We start from the raw sequence: 15779 nt of genomic DNA, 5'->3' as shown, positions 1-15779 counted from the left end.
TCTTTCCATCTTTGTGGATTTATCCACCTGTCGTCTTTGTAGTTGCTGACTTTCAGATTGGGTCTCTGAGTGGGTGTCCTGTTTGTTGATGATGAAGTTATTTCTGTTTCTTAGTTTTCCTTCTAACAGACTGGCCCCTCTGCTATAGAACTGCTGAGGTCTACTCCAGGCCCTGCTTGCCTGGGGATCACCTGCAGTGGCTGCAGAACAGTAAGGGTTGTTACCATTTTCTTCTTCTGCTATCTTTGTCCCAGAAGGATACCTCCCAAATGTCAGTCTGAGCTCTCCTTTATGAGGTGACTCTTTGGATATACAGGGGTCAGGGAGCTGCTTGAGGAGACAGTCTGGCCTTTATAGGAGCTCAAGTGCTGAGCTGTGAGCTCTGTTGTTCATTCAGAGCTAGTGGGCAGGTACGTTTAAGTCTGCTGCAGCAGAACTCATAAACCCCCTTTTTTTTCCCAGGTGTTCTGTCCCGGGGAGTTAGGGCTTTATTTATGAGTTTCCGTTGTGCTGCTGCCTTTTTTTTCAGGGCTGTCCTGCCCAGCAAGGAGGCAGCCTAGTCACTGTCTGCCTGCAAAGGCTTTGCTGAGCTGCTGTGGGCTCTGCCCGGCTGCCGTGTGAACTTCCCTGCAGTCCTGTTTATATGGGTGTAGTTAGAACTGCCTTGGCAATGGTGGCCCACCTCTGTAATGGCGGACTCTCTCTGTAATGGCGGGTTGCCTTGGCAACGGCAGGCTGCCTCAGCAATGGCGGACTACCTCCATAGTGGTGGAGTGCCTCGGTAATGGCAGACGCCCCTCCCTCACAGAGCTGGACCATCCTGGGTTCAGCTGTGCTTGCTGTGAAACTCTCAACCCAGAGCGTTTCCAATTGCTGTTTTTTTTTTTTGTGGGGGTGGGACCAGCCGAGCCTGATCACCTGGCTCTCTGCCTCAGAGCCTTATTATTTTTTTTTTTTAGTTGAACGGTCGACTCTCTCCCAGGTGTTCCAGTCACTTGTTGAAAAGGCGCCGGGATCTGTGTAATTTTCTGTGTGGTGACCCACTGCGCCAGCTGAAACAGCGGCGCTGAGATTCATGGCGTTTTTTTGCCTGGGCATCTCCTGGCCTGGCTCCCTGTTTCAGTCCCTTTTTTTAAAATCAGATGAATGGGAGACTCTGCCTTCCTGGAGCTCCGCTCGCCAGTTAAAAGGGGACCCAGTCCGATTTACTCTGCACTGGGAACCACCGCGCCCGGGTGCTGGCAAAACAGCCGCGCTGGCAACCCATGGGGCTCCTCCACCTGGGAATTTCCTGGTCTGTGGGCAATAGAAATCCGTCTGGAAATGCGACATCCACTCACCCTCTGTGCTTTCACTGGGAGTTGCAATCCTGAGCTGCTCCTAACCAGCCATCTTGAATCTTCCCCCAATAATTTTTTTTTACATGAGAAAAATGGCATAAACAAAGTAAAATACAAAATGACTAACTGGGAGAAATATTTGCCATACATGATATACAAAGGGTTAATCTCCTTAATATAAATAACTCTTACAAATCAGTAAGAAAAAGACAAATAGGAAAAAGGGAAAAGACATAAGTAGTTCACAAGAAATGGGCTTTGTTAAAGCCCCTTTTAGTATTTTTTCTTAAGCCCCTTTTAGCATCTTAAGATGATAAAAAATTATAAAACTATAGGTGAAAATTATAAATTATACATTTTCACCAATCTGATAGGCAAAGATAAAAATTTCTAGAAGTTTTGCACATGTGAACAAATATATATGTCCAAAGATACCAATTTCAGTATTGTTTATAAAAGAAAAAGGCTGAAAACAATGTAACTGTACAATTCATTTCAAGAAAGTACAATTTTTATAAAAGCATAATATAACCATACAATTGAATAGGCAAATGAAGTAAAAAGAATGAGCTACATATGTCTTGGATGGATCAGCCCAATCTTCCAGTGTGTACTAAGTAAAAAACAAAACCACAAATCAGCTTGTAAAACATGCTATATACCTCCATTTTTAAACAATAAATGTGTCTAAACATTTATCTCTCTCACACAGAGGATATATAAAAACTTGCAGCAGTTGGTATCTCTAAGTAGTAGAATAAAGGAACTAGGGGTTAAATGAAAGACAGGCTTTCAAATTTCCATTGTCTATCTTTAGTACCACTGGTTTTTTTTTTTTGTTTTTTTTTTTTTACTGTATGTATGTACTAATTTAAATCTCAGACATGAAAATCACATACTGAATTGAAGTTAATCCTTTATCAAAAGAACTCGTTATTAGATGTTACAACAATAACCTGGAAATTCTAAGGTCAGGTTCCTGGTCTAGGTTCTAGCAATGACTTGCTACCCAGCAGGTTTTAAAAGTTATCTTCTGGATGTTTCATTTTCTCCAATGGTAAGTTAGGTATTTGACACCTTCTAATTATACATTGCTAAAATTGTTAAATTATACATTGCAAATGTCAATGAAAAATCTGCAAATAGTATTTATGTCAATATTTTTGAAGACATCTCAATGATTTGTGTGTAAACACAGACATACATATTTCGAACAGTTAGCCATCGAAATGACATGCACCATGTTTAACCCATTTTAAATATGACTGTTTTCTTAACAAATCTTTAGTATGTTTCTAAACAAGGTTTTTGAAGTATTAAAAAAATCCCTAATAATAATGGAAAATACTCTATTAAAAACAGAAGTGTCAACACAGCCATAATCTATAAGTTTATCTGATTGCCAATGATGTGTTGACATGGAATAGTTTATACGCACATAAATACCATTCAAGTGAGGGCTGAAGCATACTATTTCACTGGCCAGCCTTGATATGACCTGTTAGCTGTTGTGATATTATCCAATTCACTTTTCAGACATGGTCCATCTGTATTGTTTATGAATATAAATTGTGAACAACCACCACTGACATAACATAGTCTGTTCCGCTATAGTACATACAGCAGAGGACACAATGCTTCCCCTCGATTGCCTCAAATCCTTTCAGCATTATTGGGCAATGTGCTTTCACTCATGGCAGCAGCACCTATCTCTAAAGCCCTGAAGAACTGACAGTGCCTGGAAGTGTCTTTCCCAACCCCATCTCCAACCATCACCAATGACCAACAAATAAGGGAATATGAATACTCTAGCTGCCATGCCCCTGACCAGGGCAACTCTGACCACAGTCTCCAGGGTTACCCTGCAGGATTAAGCCAAAGTGACCCTCCCTGGGACTTGGCTTAATACTGCACACTCGATGGCTTCATGACACATCTCTACTTTCCTACTGATTTTCTCTGGGAACAAAGCCTAATACATCACCTTTATGTAAATCTTTATCTCAGGGCCTGCTTCTAAGGAATGTATGCTAAGATGATGTGTTTTTATTTGAGGCAAAGTAGCTCCTAATAATGAGTACCTAGGGGACTGGTAGCAGTATAAAGGCTGAGTTGGTTAATAAAAGACTTTTTCCAGTATAGTAATATTTTAAAAGTAATCACCATCTAGTTTTCTCACAACTAAAGAGAAAACTTTAGGAATACATAAAGACATCAAGGAAAAAAACTTGAATATACCTCTAACAATACAAAAATACATGTCTGTAAGTTTATTCACTATATAACATTGTTACTGATTACAAAATATTGAAACAACCTAAATATCCATATATAGAAGAATGGTTTAATTAACTATGATAAATTCATACAATGGAGTACTACGAGACTGTGAAAATAAATGACAGTGAGCTCTATGAAATGACGTAGAATGATTTCTAGGGCATACTTCTATGTGAAAAAGAAGCAAAGCCAAAAAAAAAAAAAGCAAATCAATATGACTTAATTTATATCAAGTCATATACCTAAATATATACAAAATTTTAAATCAATCATACCACAATAAAGATGGGGGATAACAAGAAGCTAAAATCCTAAACTGATCACTTCAAATTTCAAAAATGGCATAACAAAAAAAGCTGCTGACATATTTATAAATAGTACTCCCAAAGTTCATTTAAAGTTAAATTTCATATTAAAATGTTAATGAAGGAACATTTAGATAACCAACTACTTTGTTAATAATCACGGATTAGCAATAATTTTGTGATAAAAGCTGGTTCTGGGTAGTATTTGTATATTAAACATGGTGACATTTTACTCTATACATGTGTTCATATGTTGTAATTACATTTCACCAAAGATTTTCAAATGTAACTTAAACCAAAAAAAGATGATTTACATTATGCTACCTTTCATGTAAGAAATATGGGGATATAAGAAAATACTTACATATCTGCTCAAGAAACACACAAAAGATAAACCAGGAACTAAAGAGATTATTTAGCTACAGGGGGTGGACAGGAAAGGGAGTGAAAAAAAGGGGGATTGGGAAAAGGAAAAGGGGAGCAGGAATGAGGAGGAAGAGACACTTCTCTAAGCAAATCTCTTTTAAAGCTCTGACTCCTAGCAACACAGTAATACTTCACACACTCCCAAAAATAAACAGAATGTGAAGAAAATCCTGAAAAAGGGATATAAACACTAGCAAATGAACCTAACTGCATTTCAAATGGCTAACATAGTCACAATCACTAGGGTGGTGAAGAAAGTATACTTAAAGCTAAAGACAAAAAGAACTGTAAACTATGCAATGTAGATAGGAAAAGTGATTCTTACAGGGATATGGGTTACCAATTCTAAAACTAGTTTATATATATGCCAGAATTGAACAAATAAGAGCTGGGCTTCTCATTAATAGAGAAAGAAGTTACAAATATGGAAAGGGGAAAAGTTACGGAACCTGTGATACAGAACTGAAATCCGAAACATCAATTCAAACTATAGTTTAAAAAAATATAACTACAAACTGATATGTTCAGAAACATAGATATGTGTAGAGGGGTAGCTTAGTATGTATACATATACTTCCTAGCTTTGTCAGCAGAGAGGACCTGGAAGCAATGGCACTCTAGTAGCAAGAAGCACATCCAGCACCGAGCCTCTTGGTTTCTAACCACCATTTTCCAACTAAAAGGAGCCACAGCTCTTTGGAGAAGTGGTTGATTCCAGAATGGAGGTAAGAAAAACAAAGATGAGTCTGTAACATCTTGTGGTGCCAGAAAGTAAGGAAGTATTCAAAAAACATATAGGAGCTTGAGAAAGATGATAGGAGTCATTCTGAAGGAGTTTCTATTGGCCAAAGCTGGAACAATTTGAGCAACAAACTAAATGATGATAGTATTGGATTTTAACTCACAGAATAAAATACCAATATTTTAAAAATACTTGAAAAATAAATGTGGGAAAAGGAACAACTTTTCCTCTAGGTAGAATTCTAATTAATAAACACAGAAGAAAAGAGGGAAACAGAAAATCACCATTAGGCAAACACCATAGTAATAATAATTGTTATAGGCAAATTCATTCATGGATGATAAAATTAGACAAAAAAAGTCTGAGGAGAAAACAGGATTTGCATAGTCTTAAAATATCACTCCCAAGAAGTTTATCAACTGAAAATAGAATGAAAGCAACTTTACAGTGGAGAAACTTGGCAGATAAAACCTTAAGCAAGTGGCCAAGGTTAGCATCACTAGTAATAAGACATCCACTGAGAAGGATACAACATCCCTTTTGTGTTATTTTTCCAAACATAATTGGTCTCATTCCAAATATAAAAAAATATCAAGCAAACCCCAACTGAGGGAAAGTCTACAAAATAACTGACCAGTATTCATTAAAAGCATCAAAATCATGAAAGATAGGAAAGGTAACTGTTATGATGGGAAGAGACTGAGGAGAAGTAACAACTAAGTACAATATGGGATCCTGGAACAGAGAAAGAACACGAGTGAAAAACTGGCAAAAACTAAGTGAGGTCTATAGTTTAGTTAATAGTTTGTTTTGTTTTGTTTTTTTGAGACAGGGGCTCACTCAGTCACCCAAGCTGGAGTGCAGTGGTGCAAACTTCACTCATTGCAACCTCTGCTTCCCTGGTTCAAGCAATTCTGCCTCAGCCTACTGAGTAGCTGGGATTACAGGCGCACACCACCACACCTGGGTAATTTTTGTATGTTTAGTAAAGATGGGGTTTCACCATGTTGACCAGGCTGGTCTTAAAACTCCTGACCTCAAGTGATCTGCCCGTGTTGCCCTCCCAAAGTGCCAGGATTACAAGTGTGAGCCAACATATCTGGCCTAGTTAATAGTGTTATACTAATGTTAGTTTTTAGTTTTGATAATTGATTGTACTATGATAATGTAAGGAGTTAAATTAGAAGGAAGTTGGGTGAACAGACTACATGTACTCTCTGCACTATTTCTGCAACTTTTCTATAAATTTAAAATTAAATCAAATAAAAAGTTTTAAAATTTAGAAACTGAAAATTCTGGCCAGGTGCAGTGGCACTTAACTGCAATCTGAGCACTTGGGAGCCTGAGGTGGGAGGACTGCTAGAGACCAGATGTTCAAGACCAGCCTGGGCAACATAGTGAGACCCCGTCTCTACAAAGAAATTAAAACATTAGCTGGGTGTGGCAGTGCACGCTTGTGGTACTAGCTACCCAGGAGGCTGAGGAAGGAGAATCCTTTGAGCCCAGGAGTTTGAGCTTACAGTGAGCTATGATTGCACCACTGCACTCCAGCATGAGCAATAGAGCAAGATCTTGACTCTAAATAAATAAATAAAAATAAAAATGGAAAATTATATAATAGTACCTATTTTTACTGTAAATGTAGCTGGTTTGGTGGCTTTAAGAACCACTACTTATTCATCCATGCTAAGCTATCTGAGGGAATATGAGCAGGCAGGATCTACTCTGCAGTGTTACTTACTTATGCAGCTCTATAAATAAAAGTGAGTCCATAATATCAGACCTACAAACTGCTTCATTTGCTCTTAACCCTCCTCAACTAAGATAATGCAAATAAGCAGTGATTTGTTTGTTGTTTGTTTTAATCATAGGCAAGATGGGCTTTACATAATGGTTTACACTACACTACAACTCTGATGGAACTGGTCTAGTTTTAAAATTCATGATTTTTAGAGTCTTATGATATAAACAAATGCCTAGACATAAAGACTATGAGTATCTGGCCCATGTTTCATACCTAATTATGAAATAAGAAACAGAGAAGTTAGACCCCAAAAACATTGTTATGTTCTCCCCAATTCATTAAACATAACAATTTTCCTATTTTAAAAAGCTGTATTCTCACTTGGAATATGCTGGAGAAACCCAATATGGGTTGTCTTCTGCTGCTTTGGCATGACGCAAAATGGCTTCCCGAGGATTGCTGTCATCAGTCTTGTCCAAAGCAATGTTCTTCACAATATAGGAAGAGAGAGTGCCCCCGTGGGTTCCAACTCGGCCACCACGACCTGTTGCAAAAGAAAAAAAGTTCAAATTAGAAACTGAATGAGCATGAGGATACATAGGTATATCTGTATACACTGTACTTATCTGAACACAAGTCTCAAGAGTACTTGAGTGTCATCCTTTTGGATTAGATTTATGACAATCAGAACCAAAGTAAGAGGTCACCAAACCTCAACTTCCCACATAACACTTTTAAATAGGAAGAGATTTTTTTTTTATTATGTCTCAGTTGCTCAACTTACGGAATGATGCCAGTATAGAAAAAATTACAGATAGTTTGCCATGTATATGCTTTAAAAAGTTCCTCTGGCATGAACATTTAGAATTCAATTAACACAAATAACCAATATTCATTAGATGCTATTTAAACATATCTTAGAGCTTGACATCTTGGTACTGTACAGGTACTTTGCTGAGTATTACAAGAGAAAACAAATAAGCTGAACACGCTGATTCATGTTGCTCTGCTGTACTGTAATTGCACTGTGAAATAGGAACCTCTTTAAGGGCAGGGATGTGTTCCCCACTGGAGCTCTAGCAGCTAGTATAGTGACTGGTACTCAAAAAAATGTAAGACTTTTTAGGTAAATAAAATAAACATATGAAAAGCCAAATAACACTAAAAGATTAATTTTATAAATCAAGATAAGAAGAAACTAAATAAGGCAGGAAATAATTAACTGCAAGATAATTTATATGGCCAGTAACTATTATGGAACTTAGAAGATAGCACTTCAGGATGAGGTGGTTGAACAGGTCTTTATGAAAGAAATAGATCCAATTTGTGAAAGCTCAGAAAGTAAAGAAGATTATTTTCAATAAGCAGAATGGGTTAAGTACAAAAATGCAGAAAGAAAAATGTTCAGTGTGTATTTGGGGACAGGAGTGAACCAACAGAAATCTCAGATCAGAGCAGGAGAGAAGTAAGGTGTAAAGCTACAAGGATAGAAATTAAAGCTGTGTATAAGACAAATAGAGGTGAGGTGGGAGACAAGGAGTGACTTGAGACTAAGTTGCCTAGTTAGAAGCGTTCACAATAATCCAAGCAAGAATATTATTTGGAAACTTTGGTTAGGATGGTGTTAGGAAAAAAATAATTAAGATAGATATGCAAAATGTTTTCTATGCTGAAGGAGCAGACCAAATAGAAACTACACAGATGATAACAGAAAATGAAACTCTAGTGAAGGTATGTGCTGTACTATTAGCCAGTGCTGTTTAACTTTCTTCTGGTACCTACTTCTTTAAAAAGTTAAAGAATTTTATTTATCTTCTAGTGATATCAACACAAAACTAAATCATGGTCACTTTCTGCCTTGTGTGAAACCTAATTTAACCTGGATTCTGGTCAAAATGCCCAGTGTTGTATATTAAGCCAATATTGAGAGCAATGGTTTTAACACTGGGTTCCAAAGAGCCCCAGAATTCCACTGAGGCCTGCTAGGAAACTCAAGTTGGAGACCACGCAGAAAGGGCCCCAGTCTTCCTCGTTATTTCAGCATGGGAGCTCAGTTTTTATCAGCTTTATACATCTGGATTCTGCATCAGATCTTGAAAGTTCTGCTGCTAAAATAAAAACATTTAAAAAATACTATGTGGTAAAATCTCTCTGAGGACAAAGAAGCATCCAGGCCCAAAAGACCTTCGTAATTTTATATCGATTACCCCACCCCGCCTCTGAACCCCCCTGCAGGTCACTAGTTGGATCACAGTCACCTGGGCCTGCTACAGGAGGTTCAGGTTTATGCGACTTCAGGGGATCCAGTCTGTCCTTCTCCAGCTGTTTCCTTGTACTCCGTTGGCGGGGCTCGCGGAACATAGGCAAGGCATGAGCTACAAGAAGTCACATTTGAAAAATTTCATTATAATAATAATCCTTCCATCCAAAAACATAGCTAAAGCATGACTAACTGAAAGATGAAATGGAAGCCATAACGACAGCCTTCGTCTAATAATAAAAGACAGTCTTACTGTAACCAATTAGCCAATTTTGCTCGAGACCAGACTCATTGTTCACCTCTTCTGGCAGCTAATGGCACTCAGGAAATACTGTCAAATATTGTCACGGAAATATCAGTGAGGCTCCTCATCTCCTAAACCATGGGTAGCACTTAAAAATTACTGTGGTTTTGAAAAGAAACACATATTGGGACTGCCTCTAACTTTTTTTTCCAGGACCCAAATGTGAATAATGCCAACAGCTTGCTGTCAACCCTGAAGTTTCCTCAGATGTCTCATAAACACTGGAATCACTTCACACATTTCTGAAATGTGACCACCTCTCGGAGGAGTTGACAACACTGAGTAACCGGAAGGGAGGAACACTTATCCCACTGAAACTGGGATAAAGGTTGCCATGAATGTAAGCGGTGCCTAAATTTCTTGGCATGGGGACTTAATGGGGCCTTATCGCTCCTGCTATATAGTAGCAAAACAAGAAAATAAAAACCAAAGTAATATGTGTTCAATTGCTGTTGCTGTTTACTCAATGTCAAAATTAAATTTCAGAATATAAAAGATTATAAGAATTTAAAAGGAAAACAGTATAATATTCTAGGGGAGAAGGAAAGAGTTATCAGGGGAAGTATTACATAACTCTCTTTTTCTTGCCCCAAAAAAGTACCAGCACAATTTCTTTTGACTCTTACATGCAGATTAAACCCCTTTTTAAAAGAAACTTTTCCCGGGGGACCAGGGGAGGGAAGGGAAAGGCTAAAGGGAATTCATAATATGAATGAAATGTCCCTAACACCTCAAAAACTCTTCTAGTATCCCCTCCTACCCTCTACCCACACTGCCAACTGGGGTCAGATCGTATCACTCACCAGTAAAACATGCCTGCCTTGAGTCAGGGGAGCTGAGAAACATAGCCACCCGTCACTCAGTTGGGCAATACAACGCAACAGTATTTTTAGGAAGGGGAAAAATAGCTTTTCACTTCAAACGACTGGAGGAATTTAAGTAGGCCGCATGTAATTACATGAGCTAGACTGGTTATGACACCGACTTTAACACTTCTACTCTTGCAAAAAGTGTCATGATCCTGGATCTCTTTACTGGTCATAAGCTCCAAGGGACTTGGTCTTATAGGAGACCCACCACCAGTGAGAAAACCCAGCAGTACAGCGCCCCCTGGGCTCCAGACTGAGTCACTGATAAAGTCCACAGGGCCATCCGCTAATGATAATCACCAGGCATCCACTATTTCTTTCCTAGCTGTCACCTGCTGCAGGTTTGAGGTTGTGGCTCTGGGAACACATATCTGCCAGATTAATGAGGTTGTGTGACATACCTGAGAGAAAACCACTCTGCCCTAGTAAGCTTTCTTCTCATACCCCAGGGAGTTACTTTTATATACAAATTCCTGTGGATTAATCTAGTACATGGTCATAGAATTTCAGAGGAAACTAGAAGAGACCCTTCCTCTAGTTGCCACACTCTCCTGATTAAAAGTTAAGTTGTTCAACATCACATTGCCACGTGGAACTGGACTAACCCAGGCCCCCTGATTCCAAGACCAGCACTCTTTCTTGTTTACACTTAGAACAGACTGTTACTCTTGAAAAGACTGCTATAAAGTAATGTATTGGACTCAAACAAGCTTTTCCCTTTTGGGTTGAAAGTTGCATGAAATAACCCTCATCCCTGTGATGAGTCACAGAAGCCAAAGAAGTTAGCTGTTACATGACTTGTAGTTTTATCCACATGAATGGGCAATTTTGTAATATATGCCTGAATTCTGAGGGCTTTCTCTGTCTCTAAAACTATGCAATCAACACCACATGAGAGTAGCACAGAGGCGCATGATTGAGAGGCATGTTAATGACTTACGTGTGATGATGTAGTCCTGAGTTAGAGTCTCAGCTTGTTTTGCCTTCCGCTGGGTTTTAACCACACATAATTTTGCTCCCCTAAGGGGTGTAAAAGCAAATTATTTTCTTTAATTGGTTTTAGAAACAGAAAATCTATGTTGAAAACATGAGATACTTTCAGGAACATACTCTGTGCATACACTCTGTCTAGACAAGTCCTTGACTCTCTGAGGGATGGCAACAGATGGGCAGATGGGTTTCAGTGATAAGAGCTTAAACTTATGGAAAAGCAAGTCTGTCAGTCAGTGGTTATTACCAAGCAAGAGGGTTGAAGAGGTAACAGGGCAACAGGACACGAGTTTACAAAACCTATAGGAATAACGTGAAATTTTAAGATCTTAAATAATAAAATTAACCAATCTTTTCATCTAAAGGTCACAGGATTCAGATTTCAGTTGACGTCTTAGACGAAAGCAACCTGGGTGGTCTACACCACAAATGGCATATGTCCACTTCTCAAACACAAGAGTACAAGTGTCTGGAACTGAGTTGTCTTGGCAGTGCTGCCAAGGGGCTACGGCCCAAGAACGTGTGGGATTAACCAAAAATGTGCTTAGAACATTGCACTTCTCCTTAGTATTACAGAGTTACCCTTTTCAAGAGAAACAAATACAAATAAGTAAATTTCTTAAAGCAAAGATTCCACAGAAAGTGCCTTCTAAATGAGTGCTATGAAATGAGGCTCATCATTTTCTCAAATGAAACAGACTCCCATCCTAAGTATATTAGCATTTTTAATTTCTTTTTTAAAAAACAAATAAAATCCTATTTGTTTTTAAATACCATAAATATACTTTCTTGTTTAAGGCCAGGATCCCAACTCTAGTCCAGAAAGCTCTAAAGGAAGATAGGGCTGTCCGCTTTTTTTCAGAGCAAAATTATGGTCAATGAATATTCATTAATAGAGGGTGGATTTCCTTTCCTCAAAGGATGTGGGACCTTAAAACAAGTTTTTATGGGACTCCAGTGAATGTCATATGTGAATTTTAATGCTAGTTAACCAAGTCTTACTCTAAATAAAGAGCTAATCAGTCACTGTACTTTAAGAGAGAGAAACAAAACCATCCTTTTTTGGGTGGTGACATATGTCCATCTTTGTGCCTAAGCAAAACGGAAACAACTGAGGAACCAACTGAACCTCTAGTTAAGTTTTCAGACCTTTGAAATACAGTGGTATGTTTAAGTGTGACACTTGAGTGGGCATGAGGGTGGAAGGGAAATGTATTTGTGCTGTCCCTTTCTGTGAGCAGAGAATAATCTTGCCAAACATCCAAACCAGTAACTGCTAGAAGCCAAAAAAGAAAGAAAAAAAATGGACAAGCTGATTCATTTCCTGTAAGTGGTTACTTCCCTGCTTTTTAATCTCTTACATGTATCACTCTTAATGCCTCTGTCCACGGTGGTATGCAAAGTGGGCAGAACGTTTTTTCCCCCTTGCACTCAACATTTCAGCTAAAGAACTGCAAATCCCCTGGAAACTTTTACTTTGAATTCAGCGTGGATCAAGGGCGATATTCAAATCCTCTTTAAAGCACAATATCAGGAGTTTGAGGCCTTACTCTGTGCTTGCTGCATTTTCTAAATGGGTGGATTTCCATCAAAGTGGGAAATAAATAATAGTGGGCGGTGGAGGGGAATCTCTCCCCCCAGTTGTTATCATCCATCTAAAACAGGCAATACTTTTGAAATACCTCTGACTCTTGTTGGGGTCGTAATAGACTTTAGCCAATCCATTTCCAGTTCCAACCATGATCTGGTTCAGCTTTGGATGCCACAGGCAGCGAACAACACTCTGCAAAGTAAAGGCACAGTGATTGATTAAAGAGGCCGGATAAAAATGGAAACAATCCTGCTGGTACTTTGATGGCTAGTCTACTATATCAAATATCATCCTGATGGTTTACCTCTAAGTTTTAGACATTTTCTTTTAAACCATAAAATTGTGTTTCTGAAGTTAAGTTCCATTCCATCACTTATTATCTGGGTGATATTCCATAAAAATATAAAAGATGTTCTCTTCCTGATATTACCTCCCTTTCTGGACAGCCTTGAAAGCACAAAATTAGGTTTCCCAGCTCCTTTACCATGTGAGGCTGGCATCATGGAATGCTGAATCCACATAACTCAGTTACACTTACCACCGAAGCAGATTTCATGCTCTTACACACATACAATATGTCCCTCTGGACAGCAGATTGAGACCAGGTGGTTATTGTTTTTAGTTCACAATGATCCAAATCTCATAAAGCTTTTTCAGAAACAATACACATTTGTAGGCATTTAATAACGTCTCCCTATCTATGAGATAAAACAGCAGGACAACAGCAGAAGTAAAACAGAGATTCAGAATACAAAGACTTGACATTAACCTGAATGAAAAGCTGTTTAAGAGAAGGTTCACTGGAAGTTATGATCCTATGAATTCATTACTGGTGAAGAAAATAAGTGGTGCTCTGGGATTGAAAATAACCACAAGTTCTCAGTGGGAACTACAGCCTGTTTTTAATTTTTGTCTGTAGTAAGAGGGCAGAGGTGGGAGGGATAGCATGGATAGAATTAAAGGGAAAAAAGATGAAGCTAATGTTGGTAAACAGAAACCACATATACTAGGTTCCACAGAACTCACTCTGATACAAGAAGATATGTGTGGAAGCATTAATTCAATGTTTACTAATAATCTATCACTTGCCAAACTATACACAGGGACAAAGGGGAAAAAGGGTATAATTAGATATTAGCATTTTATAGTTCTAGTGGTAAAATGAAAATCATGACTACTGTTTCCTAAATCTAGTTTGGGCTAAATTTCTTTGGTTCCTTGTCTCTAATCATCCCCTCTTTTGTTAAAACAGAATATCTTGAAATCTCTGAGATTCTTTTTTATAGAATATTGACTCCCAGCTGGGCATGGTGGCATGTGCCTGTAGTCCCAGCTACTCAAGATGCTGAGGCAGGAAGATCGCCTGAGCCTAGGAGTTTGAGGCTGCAGTGAGCTATGATTGTGCCACTGCACTCCAGCCTGGGTGACAGAGCAAAGGAAGGAGGGAGGGAAGGAGGGAAAGAAGGAAGGAGGGAAGGAAGGAGGGAAGGAGGGAGGGAAGGAAGGAGGGTGGGAGGAAGGGAGGGAGGGAAGTGGGAGGGAAAGAGAGAGGAGGGGAGGGAAAGAGAGAGGAGGGGAGGGGAGGAGGAGGGGAGGGGAGGGGAGGGGAAGGGAAGGAAGGAAGGAAGGAAGGAAGGAAGGAAGGAAGGAAGGAAGGAAGATTCCGACTCTCGTCTGAATGGCAAAAAAAAAAAAAAAAATAGATAAATGGCTACAAACCCTTACCTGAGATTCCAGAGGAACTAAGGAGAAAGCTGAAAAATATCTACAAGACTTTTGTTTAATTCATATCTGATTTAACAGACTTACTCTAGAAGAGTGGTTCTTAATCTATGCACCACTGAAGAGGATTAGGATATTTGTATAGAGAAAATCAAATCAGGATGGCTGTGTTCTCCCCCTTAGTTGGGGGAAAAATTAAGTTAAAAGGGCAGGTTTTCACAGTGTTAGGCTTTCTTTCCACAATTTTCCTCAAATCTATGGTGCCTGCTACCCAGGCTAGCAAGTGCTAAAAGATGATAAAACAAATACAATAGTAAGTAAATATTAACAGAAAAACTTGAAAAAATAATTTGGGTTTTGGCGGGGGTGGGGGGGGGCGGTTGTTGTTGCTTTGTACCTATACTTGTAAAACCTACTTCATAATGCATACATATAAAAGTCACATTTTCTCCTAATAAAAATTGCTCCTGGTTGAAAAGATGGAATTAAGTATATCAATAGCTCAAGGTCTACAAAGTGCAGCTTCTGGGTCCTCCGCCACTGAGACTAATTTGAGAACCATGCCTAGACCACTGGAAATTCCCAGATGGTCACAGCCAGGTATATGGAAACATGAGGAGAGTCACAAACATAACTTCGTGAAGTCATGTTTATGAAATCCTATCTAGAAGAAGTCCATCTGAGCCAAGATTCATTTCTTTTAGTCTTTGCTTAAATGTTGTTGCTATTCAGACCACCCAATTTAAAACTGTGCCCAGAACTCCCCTTACTCTGCTTTTCTTTTTTCTCATAGCATGTATCATCTTTTAATACAATATATAACTTATTTATTAATGATGTTGATTGTCTGCCTTACCCACTAGAACATATGTTCCATGGGCAAAGATCTCAGTCAGTTTTGTTTTTTTTTTGGCAACATATCCCAAGTGCCTAGATTAGTGTCTGGCACTCAACAAATGTTCACCGAAGGAACAAATTAAAAGCTACAGTTCATCCATGCCTAAATGGATTGCTTTCCAAGGTAGAGCTGGAGACAATTTTCAAATTAAAGTCATTACTCCATGAGGAATAATTTGATTTCCTCATATCATCATTATACTCAGGTATCCTACAAATGTAGAAGAGCTAGTTTCCTTCTAATGTGGTCCTAGAGAGAGAGAGAAAGTGCATGAATCACAGCAATGAAAGGGGCTGTCAAAGGCTTTC

The 15779-nt window shown here is 38.7% G+C and overlaps 1 protein-coding gene across 3 annotated transcripts in view; it reads right to left on the bottom strand.

The window, feature by feature from the left end:
• Window positions 1-15779, bottom strand: part of WDR70 (WD repeat domain 70) — a 362749-nt gene that overhangs the window by 26734 nt on the left and 320236 nt on the right. For all 3 annotated transcript variants that reach the window (XM_021671857.2, XM_012460014.2, XM_012460016.2), the window contains 4 exons: window positions 12943-13043; window positions 11211-11290; window positions 9096-9212; window positions 7219-7381 (listed from right to left, as the gene is read on the bottom strand). In XM_021671857.2, the coding sequence (XP_021527532.1) occupies window positions 7219-7381; window positions 9096-9212; window positions 11211-11290; window positions 12943-13043 (461 nt within the window). The remainder of the gene's footprint in view (window positions 1-7218; window positions 7382-9095; window positions 9213-11210; window positions 11291-12942; window positions 13044-15779) is intronic.

Source organism: Aotus nancymaae, unplaced genomic scaffold, assembly GCF_030222135.1.
Source record: "Aotus nancymaae isolate 86718 unplaced genomic scaffold, 86718_ANA_hifiasm-v0.15.2.pri h1tg000014l, whole genome shotgun sequence".
Classification (NCBI taxonomy): Eukaryota; Metazoa; Chordata; class Mammalia; order Primates; family Aotidae; genus Aotus; species Aotus nancymaae.
This window is presented reverse-complemented; position numbering and strand designations above follow the sequence as displayed.